Here is a 24,530-nt window from a genome sequence, read left to right as displayed (position 1 = left end):
ATGATATTTACCCTGTCCTCAAATTCCAGTAACACTTTCACTATTGAAACTCATATCGAGTTTGTGTGTGTATGTTTTAACAAAAGCCACACAATTTAAAAATTTTTATTTGATTATGTTTTGCAAATCCAAAATTATGATACTGGATTTTTAGTTTAATTTACTACTTGTGCTTGAAAATTTAGAATAAGTCCATTTTATTAAGAAAAATTTATAATTACAGTTTCTTTAATTTTTTGTTTTCTTTTTAAATTTTTTATTCTAATTGTTATATATGACAGCAGAATGCATTACAATTCATATTATACATATATAGCACAGTTTTTCATATCTTTGGTTGTATACAAAATATGTTCACACCATTCGTGTCTTCATACATATACTTACGGTAATGATGTCCATCTCACTCCACTCTCTTTTCTGCCCCATTCCCCTTCCCTTCCCCTCCCATTCCTTTGCCCCATCTAGAGTTCCTCTAATCTTCCCATGTTCCCCCTCCGAGCCCCACTATTAATCACCCTCCTTATATCAAAGAAAACATTCAGCATTTGATTTTGGGGGATTGGCTAATTTCACTTAGCATTATATTCTCCAACTCCATCCATTTACCTGCAAATGCCTTGATATTATTCTCTTTGATTGCTGAGTAATATTCCATTGTGTATATATACCACATTTTCTTTATCCATTCATCTACTGAAGGGCATCTAGGTTGGTTCCACAGTTTAGCTATAGTGAATTGTGCTGCTATAAACATTGATGTGTCTGTGTCCCTGTAGTATGCTGTTTTTAATTCCCATTTATTGGGTTATTTGTTTTTTTTAATGGTGTTTAGCTTTTTGAGTTCTTTATAAACCCTACAGATTAGTGCTGTATCTGATGTGCACATGGTAAAAATTTGCTCGAAAGCTGTAGGCTCTCTATTCATCTCACTGATTGTTTCTGTTGTTGAGAAGAAGCTTTTTAGTTTGAATCCATCCCATTTATTAATTCTTGATTTTAATTCTTGCGCTATAGGAGTCTTATTAAGGAAGTAGGGGCTGGGGTTGTGGCTCAGTGGTAGAGCACTTGCCTAGCACAGGCAAGGCCCTGGGTTCTATCCCCAGCACCACATAAAAATAAATAAATAAAGATATTGTGTCCAACTACAACTAAAAAATAAATAAAAGAGTTTTTTAATCTCCTCCTTGACGTCTTTTGCAACTCATTGTTCATTCAGTAGCATATTATTTATTCTCCAGGTGTTGGAGTAGCTTTTTTTATTTTTTATTTTATTTCTAATTTCATTCCATTATGATCTGGTAGAATGCAGGGTAGTATCTCTACTTTTTTATATTTGCTAAGAGTTGCCTTGTGGCATAATATATGGTCTATTTTAGTGAAGGATCCATGTGCTGTTGAGAAGAAAGTGCATTCATTCACTGAGGGATGAGTCAGTTAAGTCTAAGTTATTGATTATATTATTGAGTTATATAGTTCCTATATTCAGCTTTTATTTGGATGATCTATCCAGTGGTAAAAGAGGTGTTAAAGTCACCCAGAATTATTGTATGGTAGTCTGTTTGACACTTGAACTTGAGAAGAGTTAGTTTGATGAATATAGATGTTCCATTGTTTGGGGCATATAAATTTATTATTGTTATATCTTGTTGATGAATGGTTTCCTTAAGCAGTATGAATTATCCTTCTTTATCCTTTTTGATTAACTTTGGCTTGAAGTCTGATTTTTTGGTATGAGGATGGAAACCCCTACTTGCTTCTTCAGTCCATGTGAGTGGTACGATTTTTCCTAACCTTTTACCTTCAGTCTGTGGATGTCTTTTCCTATGAGATGAGTCTCCTGGAGACAACATATTATTAGGTCTTTATTTTTTAATCCAATCTGCCAGTCTGTGTCTTTTGGTTGGTGAGTTTAGGCCATTAACATTCAGGGTTATTATTGAGATGTGATTTGTATTCCCAGCCATTTTGTTATTTACCTTGACTTGGTTTCTCCTTTGATTAGTTTTTCCTTTAGTGTAATACCTCATTTTGCTGATTTTCTTTTTTTATTTATTTTTTTAATTTTTAAAATTTGTTTTAATTAGTTATACATGACAGTACAATGACTTTGATAAATCATACATTTGAATCAGGTGGGATATAATTTCTCATTTTTCTGAGTGTACAGGTTGCAGAATCATACTGATCATGCAGTCACATATATACACACAGTAATAATAATGTCTGTTTCATTCTACTATCTTTCCTATCCCCCTCTCCCCTCCCATCACTTTTTTCTACCTAATCTAAGGTAACAGTATTCTTTTTTTTTCTCTCACATCTTCATACATGTATTTTGTATAATGATTGTTTTTCAGTTCCTTTTCATGGAATATTTTGCAGAGCATGTTCTGTAGTGCTGGCTTTCAAGTTGTAAATTCTTTTAACTTTGGTTTATCATGGAAGATTTTTATTTCATTATCAAATCTAAAGCTTAATTTTGCTGGATATAAGATTCTTCGTTGGCATCTGTTTCTTTCAGAGATTTATAAAGTTGTTCCAGGATCTTCTATCTTTCAGTGTCTAGGTTGAAAAATCTACATATAATCTAATTGGTTTCCTCCTATATGCAATCTGATTTCTTTTCTCTTGTGGCTTTTAATATTTTTGCCTTATTCTGTATATTAGAAATTTTCATTATAATGTGTCTTGGTGTGGATCTGTTGTGATTTTGTATATTTGGCATCCTGTAAGCCTTTTGAGTTTGGTTTTCCAATTCATTCTTCATGTTTGGAAAATTATCTGATATTATTTCATTGAATAGATTGCTCATTCCTTTGGTTTGGAACTCTATGCCTTCCTCTCTCCTAATAACTCTTAAATTTGTTCTTTTTATGCTATTCCATATTTCTTGAATGTCTGCTCATGGTTTCTTACCATTTTCACTGTGTGGTCTACATTCTTTTCAAGATTATATATTTTGTCTTCATTGTCTGAGTTCCTGTCTTCCAAGTGATCTAATCTGTTGGTGATGCTTTTAATTTGGTTTATTGTTTCTTTCATTTCAAGGATTTTTGTTTTTGTTTTTTTTTTAGAACCTCTATCTCCCTATTGAAATACTCTTTTGTTTTCTGTATTTGTTTATGTAGCTTTTTGTCAAAATGATCTTTTACTGCCTGTATTTGCTCTCTCATATCATCCTTTAATTCACAGAACATTTTAATTATGTACATCCTAAACTCCTTCTCTGTAATTTCTTCTGCTGTGCTGGCCATGGATTCTAATAATGTGGGCATCTTGGTTTGTTTGGGGCACTTTTTTCCTTTGTCTTTTCATATTGCTTGTGTGTATTCCCTTCTAGCACTGTGGATCCTAGGCATTACTGTTTTTACCCTGTAGGCTTATAGTGCCCCTGTAGGGTTCTAATACCTCTCCTTTGAGGTGAAGGACAATGTTAACAGATCCCAATATAAACAATACACACCCTAAAAACAAATGCTTGCTATTAAGACATTTACAATTTGGTCACAATGTACAGAAATGGTAAATTCAATTATTATCTGCAGTTTACTCAGTAGGTTTATAAAAGGGTTTACAATTTCTGATGGTGGACAAAGAACTGGGGGTGAGGAATAGGATGATATGCTGAGGAGGTAGGAGGTGAGAATATAGTTATTATATCTTATGAAGCGTAAAAGAGAAATCTAAAGAGGAAGATTAGTAGCAGAAGTAATTTTCCATAGACAAGTAAGTGGGAAGACAGTAGAGTACATAAAACAAACACACATGTGTTAAGAAAAAATTTTAAAAATGTTAAAATACTAGAAATGGTGGAAAAAAATAAAAAATAAAAGATACAAACAAAAGAATATACAATACAACTGTAATATACTATTCAGACGTCCCAGTCCTCAAAATCCTAATTCATGCAAAGTATTTTGTTCCACATATGTTGGGGATGTGAGAGCAGGAGAATAGAGAGAGAGAAGAAAAAAAAATCTTGAAGGAAGAAACAAGGATTGTTTGGGTTGGAGATCAATATCTTTCCTGCTTCCCCTCTCATCCAATAGTGGTGTCCTCTGTTGTTGGCTGGTATATCCGCCCTCAAGAAGGTGAAGATAACCAGGGAGTCGCTGTGCCAGGGTAGCAGCTGCTGAGAAAGGGAGGAGTTAGAAACTGGGTACCTGGCCAGCCAGACTTCCAAACTAGGGGTTTCCCCCACTAAAGATGGTGATGAAGGTGATCCAAGATGGAGGTGCCTGCTTTCAGTGATGGGGTGTTGGGTATGGTGGGGGAGCTAGGCAATGATGCTGGATGATGAGTTCAGAGACAGCTCAGTGGAGTGCAGTGTGTGGCTGTTGACTGACTTCAGAGCCTATGTGAAGTTCTCAGGTGCAGGCAGGCCACTATGCTTAGGGGACCATCTCCACTACTGCAGAGTCCCTAGATAGTGGGGACCGGGGGAGCCCCACATTTGTAGATGGGGGTTCTACATGGGAGTGGTAGCCAGAGTTCCTGCACATGGTAAGCTGCCGGGTGGCCTGCATGGGAGCAGTGTCCATAATTTCTGCTGGGGGTGTGGGAGGTGGCTGAAAGTTCTGCGCCAGTGCTGATGTCAATGGTCCTGCTCCCGGTACCCTGTAGTCTTGCATGGGCGAGTAGTTGGGAGCCCTCCACTGGCACAGTGGCCGTGATTCCTGCATGGGAGCAGGAATATAGCTCACAGAGAAGCAGTATTCTCACTACTTGAGACCCAGGTCATGGAGCGACACAACTCCTGTTGGCCCGCCATCTTGGATCCACAATTTCTTTCATTTTTAAAGCTTTTTAAATTTAACATTTATTGTGAAAGAAGTTATGCTGTTTGAAAAACTTCAAATAGTACAGTTGAAAATGAAAGCAGGTCTTTGTGGCTCCACTCACCATACCATTTCTTTTATATAACTGTTAACAGTTACTATAATACCCTTTTAGATTTTTAAAATTTATATAGAGCTATAATATCTGCACAGACATAGAAATGTATAGTATGATTTATTTTTACAACAAAAGTGAAGTTGGGTATAGTGGCATGCCCTGGCACAAACCTGTAGTCTCAGCTACTTAGGAGGCTGAGACAGGAGGCCCTTAAGCTTAAGGAGTTCAAGGCCAGCCTGGGCAATATAGTAAGACCTGTCTCTAAAAGTAAATAAAAGGAAAAGGAAAAACAAACCAAAAGTGTCAGTCTTCTGATTTTATCTGCTTTTCCATAGTCTATGATTTCAAAAACAGTATAAGCTTGAGTTTTTGCTTTGTTGCTTACTAACTTAGCAAATTGTATAACTTAATGTACCTCAATTTCCTAATCTATAAGATAGGCCAAATAGTAGTTCATATCTCTTTGGATTGTAGAGCATCAAATGAAGTGTAATATTCATATATAGTCTTGCTATACAGTATATGCTACATACAAATGGCCTTTTAAAAAATAAATATTTTTTTAGTTGTTGGTGGATCTTTTTTTTTGTTTGTTTTTAAATTTGTATTTGGTGCTGAGAATCTAACCCAGTGCCTCACTCATGCTAGGCAAGTGCTGTACCGCTGAGTTACAACCCCAGTCCCACAAATTTTGACTTTTTTTTAAAGAAATATATTATGGATATTTTCTTATGGGTTGCTAATATTTTGAAAATGTTGCGCTTTAAAAATTGTATGTAGGGTTGGGGTTCTGAGTTTTCTTGTTATGTCAGCATGTTTGTAACAGCTTTGAACAGTGATTCCACATACTTCCTTCCCACCCTTCTGTGTAGTGAGTTGCTAATACTGAGGAGAGCAATATGGTGGGAATGTATTGGCTTCAGGGATGATGGGAAGCAGGGGAAAAAACCTGAAAACCACAGGTTTAGAAAATTATACTACATTAGCAGTTAATCTTTTGTAAGCTCTTTAAGAAAATTGGGTGGAAAGTAGAATTAGAAGATTTTATTTATAAGGGAGGATGAAATGATTGATTTGTTTAAATTTTGCCAGGTTGATGTCTTTGAATAATTTTATAATTACAAGGGACAAGGTCATTGCCTATTCTTCATTTTACAATGAAGACATAGACTCAGAATAGTAGGAATATTTGCACTTTTATAGGTAGTAATGGTAGAGCTAGGACTAGAATCTTAGATCTGATCCTCGTTTTTCTGCATTCTTGAGAAGAGCAGAGCTTTTTCTCTTAGTTGAAACAACTCTGAATAATGTATGCACTGTAAATGACTTACCTGTTAGTACTGTATGCTTGTACTACTTTGTGTGTAGACAGTGATGAGTTTTTGTTGTAAACAGTAATTGTCAAAAATATTAGAATTCCAGAATTGTTGATAGTCTTTGAATATCATATGTCCTTTATTATTAGGTTTTATATAGTGACTACTAAGAGGATATTGAAAATCAATGGTTATGTATAAAGAATATTATACAATATTCAGTGTGGGTGCTATTTTGTCTTTCAAGCAGAACTTGAAAATGTTTGTGTGAATAAGCCCTTAAAGCACAGAATTTCTTAGTTCTGCCCTTTGTCTCTCAGATTGCTATTTCCTTCACATTAACAGTAGTGAGTAAAACCAATTTGATCTGTAGGTCACTTAAATGTTTTTCCTCTGCCTCTGAGCCTCTGGTTTCCAGGAAAATTAAAGCTTTGGACTTTAGGAAGAAGACATGAGTTTGAGTCATGTTTTAGAGGTGGGACTCTTGTACCCATTTTTCCAGCTTATGTTATAGCTTCTGCCTTCTGGAAAATAGCCCAAGCTCTAGAGAGGATCAAGATGTTCTTCATTCCTGCCAGGCACAGGTCTTTTTTCCCCCAACTTGAAGAGCTGGAGGCAGAGATGGGAACAGGGAGAGAGAAAGATTCTGGAGCTAAGAAGAGGAGAAGAGTGAAAGGCATCCTCACAGTGCCAGTTATTGATCTAAGATACACAGAAGCTGAGAGATGAAATTGAAATTAGGGTTAGGAGACTCTAAGGAAGTGGGAGAGCTTTACTAAAGGAGAGGATACATTGGTTTGGAAAAAAATTATAATCTGAATGAAAGATGAGTCTTTATTTATGAAATGCCAAATGACCTTGCTATGGTCAAGTGTAATTGTTTGCAGAATACTTATTGCATGGTTTCTTTACCTTGGCATCACTTTGAGATATAATTAGGTGTATTAAAGAGCTCCTATTAATTTACAGATATCACTTTATGAACTTCCAGGAGTTTCCATCTTTCTCACTTTCTCTCAAATACCAGCATTGAAGACTAAAAATATTTTTTTAAAAAACCCTTTGATTTAATTATTTTATGTTTTGCTGAATAGATACTGTATTCAGAGCTTAAAAATATTTTATTATGTGTGTTTTTATCATGTGTATGCGTATGTGTGCATGTACCAATATTTAAGTTTCATGTAGCATTTTATAGAAGAGCCTAGAAACTTTTAATTCTGTTTCTATGGGAAATGCATTCATACTACAGATAAACTTTTGAAATATATCTGTCTACAAATTGGAACTCCTTTTAATAATAAGACATTTTCCCTAAAGGTGACCAAAATAAATGATTTTAAGATGATCTGTAGTATTCTGTCATTCATGCTATGATCTTTCTTTCCTTCATTTTAATTTTTCCAGTACTGAAGATTGAACCCAGGGCCTCAAGCAAGCTAGGCAGACACTTTACTGCTGAGCTGCATCTCCATCCACCTGTTTTATTCTTAACAATAATGGAGAATTAGTTTAATTTAAAGCAAGTATCCTTCATCTTATAATTGTCTTGGGTATACTAACAGTTCTTAAACTGGGGTAAGGGGTATAAACAGAGTAAATATTTCCCAAAACAATGCTATTTATTGGCTTCAGAATCCCCTATAATATCCCGATTCTCTATAGTTTTCTGGTCGTTACTTTTTTTTTTTTTTTGCTGTGAATATATTATACTCTCAGGGAGTACGGTCGTTTAAATAGCCAAGACTAACTGCTCTATCACACATCAACTTTCTTATAATAAATGATAGAAGATATCAGATTTCTTGAATCAGTGAAGGGATTTTTGGTTTTTGTATTTTTATTTTTAGGTTTATTAAAAAGGCACAGTCACTTGTTTCCATTTTTTTTTTTGGAAGTTCAGAACCTTATTTCCTTTTATTTTTTCTCTTCATCCTTGCCTTAAGAGTATTATATGTAGGTATCTTCTACTTAGGTGCAATTCATATATAAAATCAACCATTTTTAAAAGGGAACAAATTCAGTAGCATTTAGTACATCCATAGTTGTTCCACAACCACCACCTCTGTCTAGTTCCAAAACATTTTTATCATTTCAAAACCCATACCATTAAGGGATTATTTGAATTTTTTCCCCCAAACCTTAGTGTATCATTTTAAAATTTGTAACTCAGAAGTTTTAAGAATTAATAGTTTTTGAGCTATTTTAAGTCCAGAGATATAATACCCTGTTTTAAAAGCAATAATGTGAGAAAATGCACTCATATAACAATAGAGGAAAAATAAGATCACAAAACTGTACTGTGTGTATGTTTGTAACTATAAAAAAGGGGAAAAGGAACACTTGGTAGGAAACACTCCAAATCAAAGGGAAAAAAGGGGAACATCCTGCATAATTTAAAAACTCTTTGAATGCTTAACTTGGGCCTAAATCTACTACTGTAATATAATTATTTGTTTCAGAATAGTATAAAATTTTGACAAGAGCTGGGCCAGGTGACACATGCCTGTAATCCCAGTTACTTGGAAGGCTGAGATAGGAAGGTTGAAAGTTTGAGATCAACCTGGGCATTTTAGGAAGACCCTGTCTTGAAACTAAATGAAAAAGGCCTGGGGATATAACTCTGGCACCCCTGAGTTCAACACCTAATTTTCCACTGTAACACACAAGCTTCAACTTTTTTTTTTTTCCAGATTGAGTTACAATGTTTCTTAATATTTGCTAAAACAAAGACTTGATAGAACAAAAAAGCATAATATTGTTTTCCCAGTCCTACAAAGTATACCTCAAACCATGAATACCTATTCAAGTAAGCTTTGTTCTAATGTACTTTTATTTTTTGTACCAAGGATTGAACCCATAGCACTTAACCAATAAGCCACATTCCCCACCCATTTACTTAATTTATTTAGACAGGGTCTCAGTTGCTGAGGCTGGTCTTGAACTGTGATCCTTATGCTTCAGCCTCCAGAGTCACTGGATTACATGTGTGCACCATGGTACCCAACATTTTAATGTACTTTTTTATTGGACTTTTTTCAAACTATAAAAATGTCATGTTCTTTTCATGCGAGGCTAATACTACAGAGATGTGCAAATACAAAGCCAATGGTCTTCCCTTACAATAGTTTTCCCATGTACCTGCCTAAATAATTATTAACAGTTTGGTAGGCATTCTTTTAGGTCTTTCTGTCATGTAGCTTTACATGCATGTGTAATAGAATTGGACATAGTTCAGTGAAACACTCAAATATCTTCAAGGACAGCCTTATCAATTAAGGTAAATGTGTGACTGTATTAAGGAAAGGGAGGGCCTTTGGCTAACTTGAAGGGGATTTTCTCTCTCAAAGCTTTCATTTTCAAAAACAGTACAAGTCCTATTCTGGCCAGATGGGAGAGTCTGTTGGACAGAATGTCACTTTATTCTGCTTTTCCCCTTCCTTCTCCCCTCTTATAGGAATACAGAATGGGCATAATCAAAGATTTATTTGACTTATTAATGAGGGAACCAGTAGAATGGTAAAGTTGGTTCCCAGAGCATTTGGGAACTTATGTATATAGATACTAAGGAAAGAGCATTGGAATCAAATGGTTAGACTAGATACAAAGTTGGTTAATAATCACAGGATCATAATGATGGGAGTTTGCTGTCTAGAAACTGTCTCTACAAAATAAAAATCTACAAATTAATCTGTATTATCACAGAATTTGGAACTAAACTACAGTAAAGGGCAGGTCAAACAGTGGTATTATAATTAAATATCTTTGGAAGAACTTGTTAAAATAAATGTTTCTGGATACATTAAAAGGGTACTTTATTCTTTTTTTATTGGTTGTTCAAAATATTACAAAGCTCTCGACATATCATATTTCATACATTTGATTCAAGTGGGTTATGAACTCCCATTTTTACCCCGTATACAGATTGCAGAATCACATCGGTTACACATCCACGTTTTTACATATTGCCATACTAGTGACTGTTGTATTCTGCTATCTTTCCTATCCTCTACTATCCCCCCTCCCCTCCCCTCCCATCTTCTCTCTCTACCCCATCTACTGTAATTCATTTCTCTCCCTTGATTTTTTTCCCTTTCCCCTCACATCCTCTTATATGTAATTTTGTATAACAATGAGGGTCTCCTTCCATTTCCATGCAATTTCCCTTCTCTCTCCCTTTCCCTCCCACCTCTTGTCCCTGTTTAATGTTAATCTTTTTCTCATGCTCTTCCTCCCTGCTCTGTTTTTAGTTGCTCTCCTTATATCAAAGAAGACATTTGGCATTTGTTTTTTAGGGATTGGCTAGCTTCACTAAGCATAATCTGCTCTAATGCCATCCATTTCCCTGCAAATTCCATGATTTTGTCATTTTTTAGTGCTGAGTAATACTCCATTGTGTATAAATGCCACATTTTTTAATCCATTCATCTATTGAAGGGCATCTAGGTTGGTTCCACAGTCTAGCTATTGTGAATTGTGCTGCTATGAACATCGATGTAGCAGTATCCCTATAGTACGCTCTTTTAAGGTCTTCAGGGAATAGTCTGAGAAGGGCAATAGCTGGGTCAAATGGTGGTTCCATTCCCAGCTTTCCCAGGAATCTCCATACTTACTGCTTTCCAAATTGGCCGCACCAATTTGCAGTCCCACCAGCAATGTACAAGTGAAAAGGGTACTTTATTCTTGATTTGCCTTATTTACAGTTTCTTGACTGTGAAAAAGGCTTTTGATAGGTGATAATGCAAGAAAGATGAAAGTAGGCACCAGATTTTGGAAAAGCATGGTTTCCTACACTAAGAAAATTAAACTTTATTTCTAACAGATGTTTATTAAGTTCCTACTAAGAGCCAGGTGTGATCCTGAGTGTGTGGTTGTGCTGTTGGTATCCTGCCCATATCTCTAGGAGGCTGACTAGTACTTCTCAAGGGGTTTTATTAGGGTATCTTCTCAGAAGCTGCTTTTCTCAAAATATGCATGTTCTTTGTGCTTCTTTTATTTGGTGGTACTGGGGATTGAACCAGCGTCTCATGTAGGCTAAGTAAGTGCTCTACAACTGAGATACATCTTCATCCTTGTACTTTTTCAATCCTAGTGTTGTTATCTTTGCCTCAGTGGAATAGAGGTGTTTTGAAAAAGCTTTCCAAGTGATTTTGTGTGTGTATGTGTGTGTAGGGGTAATTGGGATTGAACACAGAGGTCCTCTACCACTGAGCCACATCCCCAGCCCTTTTACTTTATTTTGAGACAGGGTCTTGCTAAGTTGCCGAGGCTGGCCTCAAATTTGTGATCCTCGTGCCTCAGCCTCCCCAGTTGCTGGGATTTCAGGTGTGCATCACCATGCCTGGCTTCCAGGTGATTTTATATTGCTCTTCTTTTGAAAATCATGTACTGAACATATTTTTAATCAAATGAGTAAAAAGCAAAGAAAAATTTAACCAGAATTTTAAATGTTTTCTTACTCCTCCTTGCCGGTCCTACTCCTATAATACCTAAAATAATATTACTTATATCTGATTATATCATCCTATTATAATATTAGCAAGAATTATATGCCATTGTCATGTATTTTACACAACTGAGAGTTACTTTTTTAAAAATTAGGCTTACTCTTCATAACTATAACCTTAGGGTGTGCCTCTTACTAAATATACTGAAATAGTTGTTATTTATAGTGGTATATGACCTGCATGGCAAAGATGTATGATTAGAAGACTAGACTTAGAATAGACTATCATTAACTTGTTGGAGACTGTGGTAAAAGGAAATAAGTAATAAAGGAGAAAAGTATATGTGTTTAACTTGTGGTTAAGCTATTTGAATTAAATAAACAATTAAAATAAGCAGCTGTAGTGGACATGCACTTATATTATTTTCAATGTAGCCGTTTGTATTTGCATTCACAAAGCAAGGTTTTATGACTCATTGCACCTAAACAGCCTCGGAATTTATAACTTGATCACAGGATATGTGTTACAGATTAGGGGAGAAATTGAGAAATAACATGATATAATTGCTATATTGTATTTTTCTTTTTATTAGTGTGCCGGTCCAACAAAAGCCCTTGGGTCTGTTTGACTTGTTCAAGTGTCCACTGTGGAAGGTAGGTGGCATACTTGTTACTTCACTACCCTATTTTCTTTTTAATATTTGCCTTTAAGCTTTATGTCAAAGTTTATTGACTTGGATTTGTTAATCATAGCATATAGTTCTTTTCCCTCTCCAACTGAATCTTTTTGTTCTTTGGTATTAACTGGGAAAATCTATGGAAAATGCTTCATATTGATACTTAGAAGAGTTAATTTGATTATCAAGATAATCTGTTAGTAATATTTGGTTGGAAAAACAAAACAAGGGAACTTTTTTCTTTTTTCCTTCCCTCCCTTGTTTCCTTCCTTTGAGATGGGGTCTCACTCTGTCAAAAGAATATAATTGAACTCCATGTTCTCCTTACTTACTTCAATAGTTATCAATACATGGCCAATCTTGTTTCATCTATTATATGCCCACCTTAAAGATAAAAGAATTCCCTTTGAAAATGACCTCACTGTAGAGTTGTTTATTCCTAAGATATACCAAATGTTTCATTGTTCTATTAAGACATTTTGCTTTCTATGGACTTAACTTCCCCTAACCCCACCTCACCCCAGATTTAATCCCGAACATTTCTTCCCAGTTTTTGGCTTCAAAATGATATTAAATTTTTTGACACTTGTTCTAATATATACTCAAATATCAACCTTTATGTTCTTTTAGCCACAATAGCTTATTTATTGCTACTGCTCTTTTAGCTTAGAAAATCTACTTTGAAATTATTAGAAGATGAGAAGTCATACCAAGTCACACAGGCTGAAATCTGTATTGTGCTTATCTGGAATATTTCCCCATTGTTATTTTTAGATCCTCGTTGCATGAAAAGAGCATCTTTGTTCACTTCACTTTTTTTTAACCCCACATATTAAGTTCTGGAATTGAGTGTTCTTTCCACAGACACTTAAGAGTACATTGGAAATGTTAACTGCTTTTCTTAATTTGGGCTGTTGTGGTTTTAAAATCTTTAGGATTTAGGAAACTTGAAAGTACTTTGTACAGATAACTTTTTAAAGAGAAGAAAAGTTAGAAGCATTTAAATTCTGTACTCAAAGAGAGACATTCCTCTCCTAGATTTTGTGAGGTGAGAATTATAATGCAATAAAATTTATCTAGTTATGTCTTCTTCTTATCTCATAAAACCTAAAAATCTTAAAGATCATATGCCAGTAAAAAGACCTCAAAGATTTTTTGAGGAAAAAATTGGAGAATTAATGTTCTCAGTAGCAAGCAACAAACAATTCTCTAGGTAGATTTTTGGAAAAACAAATTGAAAAATGTCTGGACTCTGCAGGTAGACTGTTTCTAATTATAAGCAAGCTTAAATTTAGACATTTGACTTAGCTTCAGAGAAATATGTTTAAGTAAGTAGAATATTAACAGTAGCCTGAATTTAGATATCCATTTTATGTAGCTGACTAGCTAATTTTCATAAAAGACAATAATGGTGGTAAAACATGTAATTCTAGGTGTTGATTGCTAAATGTACTGATTTTTTAGTAATTTTAGTCTACTTGTCTAAAGTTGAATATTCTTTCAACTAGGAAACATAGTTTATCAATAGCATATTTGAGCTACGTATTCTGTTGGTCTTCATAATACCTCCTATTTATTTTTTTGTGATTTTAGTTAGCAATCTCTGACACATACGATGAAACTTTCCCTCTTGTACTATAGGCCAAAATCTCTACAGTATTTAAAATCTGAAACTCCATGAGGGAAATATTTATTTTTATATAAGCTAGCTAGTTTATATAAAACTGTTAACTTTTTTTTTTTTTTTTTTTTTTTTGCTATGCTAGAGTTCAGCCCATAGCCTTATGCATTCTAGGCAACACTGTAACACTGAACTATATCCTCAGCCCTTTTTATTTTGAAACAATTTACTAAGTTGTCGAGGTTGACTTCAAATTTTCTATTCTTCCTCAGCCTCTCAAGTTGTTGGGATTACAGACATGTGCCACTACATCTAATTCAAAACGGTTAACTTTTGACTAACGTATTTGGGTATTATCCAGTTACCAGTTAAGATTGTTGATCTTAATGTCATCAATAGTCACACTTCTGACTTTATCACTGACATTTATAGGAACCATTTGCACATCTAGTGTATTTGGAGACTGTAGTATTGTAATTAAACGAATGATTGTATGTGCACTATGTAAAGATGACGAATTTTCAAAAACTTGAAAGTGGTAATGTCATTTATTATTGTTCAGTATTAATTTTTTTATTCTAAAGGCACTCCCCATCATAAATAGTACCATTATTTTTCATAATATGGAGTATAAATATAAGAATAGAAATTAACATGATTAGATGTTGAACCTAATAGCATAGTTTGCCTTTTTAATTAGTGTTTCTTGACCTATGCAATGATGTATTATCTCAAAATATTTGCTTAATGTGTCTCTTTTCTAAGCAATTCTGTTGTTTGAATTCTCAAGAAATAGTAGTTAAGCATAGAAAGGAAAATGCTAATAAAATGCATTCATTAATTTTGAGTCATGGACTAATATAATCACCTGATAACCTGTTAAACACAAGTACTATACTGTTACCTCTATTTATGAATAAGAAAACAAGCACAGAAAGATTAATAACTCACCTAGCTCATATCCCAGAATGTGATAAAGGTTTCTTTTGAACCCAGTAAATGTAGTTTTGGGGCTTATACTTTTAACAGTTATTTTACTTTAAAATTCATTATACTTCACTTGTGGGGACCCATGTATATACCCAAGAGTTAATTGTATTTAAAACATTTAAAGTTGTATCAAAAAAATGGAAAAAGAGCCGGGTGTTGTGGCACACACCTATAATCCCAGCAGATCTGGAGGCTGAGGCAAGAGGATCTTGAATTCAAAGCCAGCCTCAGCCAAAGGGATGTGCTAAGCAACTCAGTGAGTCTCTCTAAATAAAATACAAAATAGGGCTGGAGATGTGGCTCAGTGGCCAAGTGTCCCTGACTTCAATCCCCAGTACCCCACCCCCACTTTCAAAAAAAAAAAGGGGGGGAGAGTAAAATTAAATTTTGAGTTGAGATTAATATTGCCTTGAATGTGTTCCATTTTCCTGGGATATAGAAGGTAGGTTTGAATTTACCATAACTGTCCTACTTTCCCTAAGGTAAGTGTTGCTTTGGGTACAATTAATGTGCTTCATGGTGAAAATGTTGTCTGAACTCTCTAAGCTTGTTTATTTTGGTGCCATTTAACCCAGATTTGTTTTAACTGTTTAAGTAGATTTTGCCTTCTACAAATTGGCTGCTTTCTAGGACCTGGCAAGTTTTGTGTTATAAGGTCTTCGTTGTGGCAGTGTAGAATTGTGTGTGTTCAGGTAAAGGTGTGGATGAATTTACATGTATACATGTGCATATGAATCCATACTTGATTTCATTTTGCGTGCTTTAATAAAATGATTTATTATATCTGTATTGAAAAATGTTATAAAATTTGTATGAATATAATCACCCTTTGATAATCTTTGTCCATGTAGAAAAATAAGGTTTATAAACTTAAGATGATTTGTGTTTTATTTGGATTGTTTTCAAATAAATGTGTTTCTGTCTAAGAATAGGTGATTATTCAGGCATTCAAACAAAAGATCTGAAGCCATGTCGATGAGAAAGAGGATTATCCTTTTTTCATTTTGACTGACATATTTAAGCTATGACCCTGTGGAAAATGGTTGATTACTTTCTTTACAGAACTTATCTTTGGTAGTTGCTCAAGTTCGGAGCTAAAAATCTGAAAAATTTAGAAAAAGAAAAAAGTTATAGCAAAAGCATCAGCAGAGAAATTTGTAAGTGATAATAATATCAGTGATACTGACATTGATCTGCATGGGTAATACCTTTGCTTGCCTGGCCCTAGTCTAGTGAACAATTAAAAGTAGACTGCAGACAAGTTAAAAAAAATTAAAGAGCCGAAATAAACTTCTTAAAAAAAAATAAGCTGACCTTAGGGGTTGTGGGTATTCTTGCCTACAATTTGTGAGGCCCTGGGTTGATTTTGACATATTATACATTCATGGAGTATAACTTTCTATTCTTGTGGTTGTATACTATGTGTAGTTATATTGGTCATGTATTCATAGAAAAGTAGGAACATATATTCATAGGAACATAGGAAAGTAATGTCCAGTTCATTTTATTGTCTTTAATATTCCTGTTCCTCCTTCCTTCCCTTCATTCTCCTTTGTCTAATCCAATGAATTTTTATCCCTCCCACCCCATTGTGTGTTAGCATCTGCATATCAGAGAGAATATTGGGCTTTTGGTTTTTTTGGATTGGCTTGTTTCATGATAGTTTCCAGTTCTATCCATTTACCTGCAGATGCCATAATTTCATTCATTTCATTCTTCTTTAGAACTGAGTAATTGAATGAATGTTTTTATAGTTCTTTATTGTTTCAATTTAATTAACACTGAATTTTATTATCTGTTTTTTTTTTTGGCGGGGGGGGGGGAGTGGTACTAAGGATTGAACCCAGGGATATTCTACCAATGATCTACATCCCCAGCCCTTTTTATGTTTTATTTTGGTACAGAGTCTTGCTAAGTTGCCAAGGCAACTTGTGATCCTACTGCCTCAGCCTCCTGAGTCACTGGGATTATAGGTGTGTGATACCATGCCTGGTTTATTATTTCTTAGTACTTTAATTTTCAGAACAATATTTATATTACAATAAACTTTCATTTGGTTTTTATAAGGTATGTGAATGGCCATGCAAAAAAACATTATGAAGATGCACAAATACCCTTAACCAACCATAAGAAGTCAGAAAAGCAAGATAAAGCTCAGCATACAGTGTGTATGGATTGCAGTAGCTACAGTACATATTGGTAAGTTAATATTTTCTGGAAGTGATGTTTCATATTGTCTGTGTGCAAGTGTGCTCTTATCTTCTTTACCTTTCCCTCTCCCTAAGCCAGTTGCTATTGCCATTACCTCCTTTTAGTCTTGTTAGATTTATAGGGGATGGGAGCCATCAGGAGTACCCTTTTTAATTCATTCAGATTTCACTTTGCATTGTTTCTTTCAACTTCTAGGCCTCCTCTTTTTTCCCATCCCTCTGCTCTTTGCCCATCCCATTAAGCTTCAGAGAAAGAAAAGGATTTCATTGTTATTATTCATTATAATTTTTTTGTGTTGTTTTAAACCGAAGACTAATATAACAACCCATATTTCTACTGTCCACTTAACAATTTGTCATATAATCTTAAAAATTTTATTTTCATTGTTTAAAAGATTGTTTTGACAATCTTCCTTCTCTTGGAGCAGTTCTCTTCTATGAGAGGTAAATGTCAAGAATTTGGTATGTATTCTTTCAGGCAATTTTTTTTAAGTATTTCAACTTTTAAATAGGGGTTAGAGGCCCAGTGTCTTTTGTAATATAATATACGTCTTTATTTCATGAAATGATATTAAAGTAGTGTCTAGTTTTGTGACTTAGAACATGTTATTTGGGTTACAAGTGAGGTTTAACAATTCATATCCATTTGGTATGCACAGAAAATATAATTTTTTGGAGTTTTGATTTTGGTGTGAAATATTTCCTTCCTTCCTTGACTAGCAAAATATGATGAATAGTTCTTGTTTTAATCATTTTAGCTTTAGTTCTAACAGTTGTTGATTTTGAGGGGAAAACAATGAAGATGTTAAAGGGTGCCTTCAGAAAGAGATTTTCTTGCAGTATAGTTCTTGAATGTTATATGAAAGTAATAATGGACAGAAAGGGATAAAGTCCAGATACCATTTTAAAAATTATAATTTGTTATATCTGACAGCAGAATGCATTACAATTCATGTTACATATATAGTGCACAGTTTTTCATATTGCTGATTGTACACAAAGTAGCATCACACCATTTGTGTCTTCATACATGTACTTAGGATAATGATGTCCATCTCACTCCACCATCTTTCCTACCCCCATACCTCCTTCCTCCCCCCCCCCCTCCACTTTGCCCTATCTAGAGTTCGTCTATTCCTTCCATGCTCCCCCACCCAACCCCAATATGAATCAATATCCTTATATCAGAGAAAACATTCAGCATTTGGGTTTTTGGGATTGGCTTACTTCACTTAGCATTATATCCAGATACCTTTTTTAATTTACATTTTCTACTGAAGTTTTGTGCCAATCCTTTTCTGCATTTTCTGTAGATTATCATTAGAGAAAAATGCCCATTAAAGGGAAGAAAACAGTCAGTGGTTTTCAGATCTTTTCAACTTTAAAAGGTTTAATCTTACTAATTTTTTGCTATTGAATAAATCTCTTAGGGTTTAGCCTTTCAGACACCTTCTTGTTCAGTGATCCTTTATGTAGGTGTCTAGACCTAGAAGAGAGAGCATCTAAAGGTACACAAAGATTTCAATTAAAATCAAAGTCTTCCTCAGATCTTTATACAACTAATGCTCAGTTTATTGTTATTGGTTGCTGCAGCATACTCTTTTCTACTAAATTTAAGCATATTAGTCAGGCTGTTGAAGTATTTCTGGTAGTTCCCCAATCCCTTAGAAAACTAGAATTACAGAGCTACTTGATTTATACAACCATGTGTTTTGTATATTTGCAAGTATTTCTGCTTTAAAAATAGCAGTCATTAGCCAGGCATGGTGGTATATGCCTGAAATCTCAGCAGCTTGGGAAGCTGAGGCAGGAGGATCGAGAGTTTAAAGCCAGCCGCAGAAACTTAGCAAGGTCCTAAAGCAACTTAGCCAGACCCTATCTTTAAATAAAATAATTAAAAAGGGCTGGGGATGTGGCTCAGGGTTAAGCATCCCTGGGTTCAATCCCTGGTACCAAAAAACAAAAAACAAAACAAAACAAAAAAACAGAAATTAGGATCATTGTTGAAGTATCTGTCACACAATTATTGTCTAAAGTCATATCAACCTGTGTGTGTACCAGATGTTGAAAACATTCATTTTGATCTTCATTTAGCAATATGCATGAAATACTTAATGGGCAACTTTGGAAATCTCTATTGAAATCTCTGATATATCAAGTTTGCAATTGGGTGTTCTTTCTATTGGTAAGATTCTGAGGAAATAGTGATTATCTGAATGGAGTGAAATTAAATATTCATAGGGCTCTTTAAAATATAGATCATATGTTTTAATGGATTTACTTTTTATATTTTAGGGGAATACTTTTTTTACTTTGAAATTGGATTTAATTTGTTTTACATTGATACAGTCTGCTAAAGTATATGTCGTTTCATGGATGAATTGGAATTAAATGGAAAATCTTGAACCTTGGGGAGTGTACACCATGGTGGAGGCTTTTTGACCAATTGCCAGTCTTTTGTGTGAAGTTATACAGAGCTGCAAGTGTGTGGATACCCAGAGCTTCTGAATTGCAGGAAGGGATCTGCAGCTGGTTGGTCACATTATCGCCTCATTTGTGGATTAGAACGAAATGCCAGGTTACCACCTTGTATCATTTAACTATCAGCCTGAAAAGATTGTTGTAAACTGATGAGATTATAGTTTAGGTTCCTCATACCTCAACTGTTATTAAGAAGCAACAAAAAAAATTCCTCTTTCTGTGTGTATGGAGTGTATATGTGTTATTTCCTAATACATTTTAGATAATTTTACTTCAGATTATGAATTCTCCTTGTATATTTTTATAGTGGCTCATCTGAGTGATTAGTTCAGTAGTAAAAATACTAAGGTATTAAGTTTAATGTATTTGATTATTAAGTATTTTGACTTTAGCTAATGTTGAAACTCGTTTTTAAAAAGCATCATGCTCTGTGCTTTAGAGAAGTAAGATACTCTGAGGTTTATTAGTTTTTCTGTCTTTATTTTCTTTTGCCCTGCCTTTTCTTTGCACAATCTTAATGAAATTACTATTGAACTCTTCCCTCTCCTGCTAGCTTCAATTGCAGCTGTATATAATCTCTCCTGAACTTATATTTCTTGGGATATTTGTAATTTCCGTTGCATGTTAGTTATTTGTAAATGTCTTTGGGGACTGAAGAAAACATATCTCGGATCTTTGTATTTTCCCCAGTACTCAGTGTCTGATGTGTTTGAAAGACTGAGTTTTATTATCTTTCCAAAATGGGGAAGGTTATACCAAATCTATAGTATTGTGTCCTCTGATCATCTTGGAGAACTGAAGAGCCACAGGACATTTTTCTTGAAGAAGACTTAAATCATGGCCTTGGTGAGCTACTTTATTTCCTTTCCAAGATGGACACCCTTCCAGAACACCTCACCTCAGTTCTGATTAAGCGGGCCATCCAGAGAAGAAACACATACTGTATTAATTAACCAAGCAGACAATATAAAATAAGTCATGACTTCAAAAGAGAGAAAGCAGTACCAAAAGGAGTAATTCTGGTCTGAACCAAGGCGCTACTCCTTGGGGAGATAACCAGATTAATATGAAACTGAGAGGAAAATGAAGGTTTAAGTAAAAATGAAAACCTTCCTAAGAGTTTTACACAAGGGCTAGTGTTTAGATTATTGTGTAATAAGTAATATTTTCTCCCCTTCCACCCACTTTCTTCCCTAACCAATACAAATAGAATTGCATATGATGTACACTATTGTGATTAAAAAGAAGCAAAGATTAAAATAAGAAGTTTTGATTTAAATATGTAGAAATTTGGAGTTAATGGGTTTAAAATAGTAAATAATTTCTTGACATCTGACATAGTCTTGTCAACTTTGAATCCTTATCAACAATAGTTAAATTTCTAATAATGAAGAATTATGGAAGGAATATTAAAAGTAAATTACTGGCTGGATGTGGTTACTCTTAGGTAACTGGGACCACTACTGTAATCCTAGTGGCTCAGAGACTGAGGCAAGAGGATCACAAATTCAAAGACAGCCTCAGCAATTTAGTGAGGCCCCAAGCAACTTACTAAGACCCTGTCTCAAAAGAAAAAATAAAAGGGACTATAGATACAGCTCAGTGATAAAGCACCCATAGGTTCAATTTCTAGTACCTAAATAAATAACTAGAATTCTGTTTCCTGGAAGATAATGTTTTAAAGCATCCTTTCAAACAGAAATATTATGAAATGTGGATGTCTGAAAACAGGCTTGTATTTTCAGAATTTGAACACTTATAATAGCAATTTTAATTTATATTAACAGAAATAAAGCTATTATAGGTTTAAATTGATTACTGCATTTTTTCTAAGGCAGTTGTGATTTAAAAAAGAAATATCTTTTATTACCTCTCCATCTAAACTGTTTAGAAACAAATTTCCTTGCTTCCCTCCCTCTATTCTTTTCTTCCTTTCTTCCTTCTCCCCTCCTCCCTCCCTTCTTTTCTTTTGATACTGGGTCTTGCTATGTTGCCCAGGCTGGCCTGGAACTTCTGGGCTCCAGAGTTGCTCATGCATAAGCCTCCTAGGCAACTGGGACCACAGGTGCTGGATACACCTGTTGAAAACAGTTAGGAAATAGGGAGAGTTTTGTTTATTTAAAAATATAGCTTAAAAAGAAACTTTCTAGCAGAGGTGGTCTAAAATTAAAAGGCTTCATTAATAAGTTGGATAGAAAAAATTTATCTACTTATGACAAAAGACATAATTTTTTCTCTGCAGGAGTTCTTTTAATTTTTTATAATTATTTTATGACAAGACATCAGAATTCAATAGAAGAAAATGTAAACATGTACTTTCTTTTTAAAGGAATTCTTTTAGATTTAAAAATTTAAAAGTTTGAAATATATGAAGTCATTAGAATGTCAGCTTGCTTTTTCCCCCCCCTCTAATATCTTTTATAATAAAGATATAGGTCAAATTTGCCTCTAAACATCAAAATTTTTTTAAAATTAAATTTAATATAAGAGCTGCTGCTTTAATGGAAAATATTCCTTTTTAGGGGTACTTTTTGCATAAAAATTTTTATTTTTAGTATTAATGTTACATATGACTTACTATATAAACATAGTTTTGTGGGAAGGAGATTAATGTATCTGTTTCTTTGCTGTTGCTTAAAAAATCAGGTTATTTGTATGATAATGCCTTCTTGTTTCAGATGAGTGAAGAATGGTTGGATTTGGTATATTTCTTAGTTAATGAAGACTATGATGTGGAATCTTATGACCTGGTAACTACAATAGCATTAACAATAGAAATGGAAAAACTCTTTTTTACAGTTTTGAAGCAATTTAGCAAGACCCTGTCTCAAAAGAAAAAGTAACTTTTCTCTGTCTTTGTCTGAGCAGTCAAATGTGACTGGTGTGACTGAAGAACTGAATATTTTGTTTCATTTTACTTAATATAAATAGTCATATGTGACTAGTTGGTAATATTGGATAGTTTAGCTCAATATTTTAAAATTTAAGGTTGAGTACATTAATGTTATGAAACTCTGAAAACCTTAAGCCAGAAATCTGATAGAAACTCAAAAACAAGGAAATATGCCAATTTCACTATTTAAAATAATTGTAAATAACTATAACTTAAAAGCAAATCTAACCGGATGTGGTGGTACATGTTTACACTACCAGTGAGTCAGGAGGCTAGGCAGAAGGATGGCAAGTTCAAGGCCAGCTTTGGCAACTTACTGAGCCGCTGTCTCAAAATAAGGTGATGAGGATTTAACTCAGAGATAGATTGCTGCTGGGGTTCAATTCCCAGTACTGCCATAATACATACATACATACATACATACATATAAATTTAACCTAATAAGGTATATCAATATCAAAAAGAAGCTAAATCCTTACCAAGTAGAGTTAATTTCACCTAAAGACTACCAATATTCATTATTAAAGGAAACCCTAATCTGGGCGTGGTAGCATCTGAGTGTAAACCCAGTGACTCAAGACTGAGGCAGAAGGATTCCAAGTTTGAGGCTAGCCTTAGAAGTGTAATAAAGCCCCAAGCAATTTAGCAAGACCCTGTCTCAAAAGAAAAAATAGAAAGGCCTGGAGATAAGTATCAGTGGTTATTAGTACACCTGGTTTCGGTCCCCTGTGTAACAACAACAAAAAAGAGCTGGGGGGTGTAGCTCAGTGATAGAGTATTCCTAAGCAACTAAGTGAGAATTTGTCTCAAAAAATTAATAAGAACTGGGGATGTAACTCAGTGGTAAAGTGCCCTTGGATGCAATCCCCAGTATTCTCTCCCACAGCATCATTAGAAGCAAAACATACATTTATAAAGAGCCAGTTCTCATTAAAAAAAAAAAACCAACCCAGTAACATTGAAATAAAAGGAAACTATTAAATTTATCTTTTATCATCTGCTTCCCCCCAAAACAGAAAGCAAACATCATATACTAAATTGTGAAATGCTAAAGCCATTTCCATTTTATCAGAAATAAGACAGAAATACTTCCTATCATAAGAGACATGATTGTCACTTATTAAACAATGTTTTGACAGTTCTAGCCATTATAATAAGATAGTAATTGAAGTAATTCATATAAATATTGGAAACAAAATATGTCTGTTTTCAAATTATATGCTTGAATTCCCAGAAACCCTCTTGGGACTCTAGTAGAAAACAGCAGCTAGAATTAATATATTAAGAAATTCTGGAGGGCTGGGGTTGTGGCTCAGTGATAAAGTGCTCACCTAGCAAGTGTGAGGCACTGCGATCGATCCTCAGCACCACATAAAAATAAAGGTTATTGTGTCCACCTACAATTAAGAAAAAATATTAAAAGAAAAATAATTCTGGAAAGTTGATTGGTGATAAATATACAAAAACTAGTAGCTTCATTTTTGTTAGCAGTCATCAGTTCAAAAATCTAAAGGACCAAACAAAAAGAAATATTAAACAGAATGACAAGAATATCAACTATATATAGAAATGTATTAAAAGTATGAAGCAAATATATACACGCACATGCATGCACAGGCACACATACATTCGAATATTCATTGAGAACCTGCCGTGTGCCAGAGACCAAAAATGTTTTGTGCATGGATCTCCAAAATACTGCACTGACAGTGTGGGAAGAAAACAAATTTAATTAAAGGCCTTTATTTGAGGGAATAAAAACTTTGGCAAATATTTAATATACTTGCTGCCAGTGTTCTATAAATTTGATTATTTGCAATGAACTACATAGTTTCCTGAACCACTTTTTCATGTGGTATCCTCACTCTGTGTTCATTTTAAGCATTTAGCAGTTTGTATATGCTTAGTTAAATGAATTTACTTAGATTGGCCAAATAGACATTTTAAAGATTTTTGTAAAATAAAATCTTCAAGATACTAGTAATGTAAACACTGTG

General features: G+C 34.3%; 1 protein-coding gene across 6 annotated transcripts in view; it reads left to right on the top strand.

The window, feature by feature from the left end:
* The window catches only part of USP3 (ubiquitin specific peptidase 3), a 95,833-nt gene that overhangs the window by 21,524 nt on the left and 49,779 nt on the right, over positions 1-24,530 (top strand). For 3 of the 6 annotated variants that reach the window (XM_081290649.1, XM_081290648.1, XM_081290647.1), the window contains exons 2-4: positions 7,623-7,737; positions 12,255-12,315; positions 17,017-17,148. In XM_081290649.1, coding sequence (XP_081146775.1) covers position 7,737; positions 12,255-12,315; positions 17,017-17,148 — 194 coding nt within the window. In that variant the 5' untranslated portion in view covers positions 7,623-7,736. The remainder of the gene's footprint in view (positions 1-7,622; positions 7,738-12,254; positions 12,316-17,016; positions 17,149-24,530) is intronic. The other 3 variants (XM_081290646.1, XM_081290650.1, XM_081290651.1) reach the window with 1 other exon arrangement.

The sequence above is a fragment of the Spermophilus citellus genome, assembly GCF_964194105.1.
Source record: "Spermophilus citellus genome assembly, chromosome: 4".
Lineage (NCBI taxonomy): Eukaryota > Metazoa > Chordata > Mammalia > Rodentia > Sciuridae > Spermophilus > Spermophilus citellus.
Note: the sequence above shows the minus strand (reverse complement) of the source record. Positions and strands in the feature narration are given on the sequence as shown.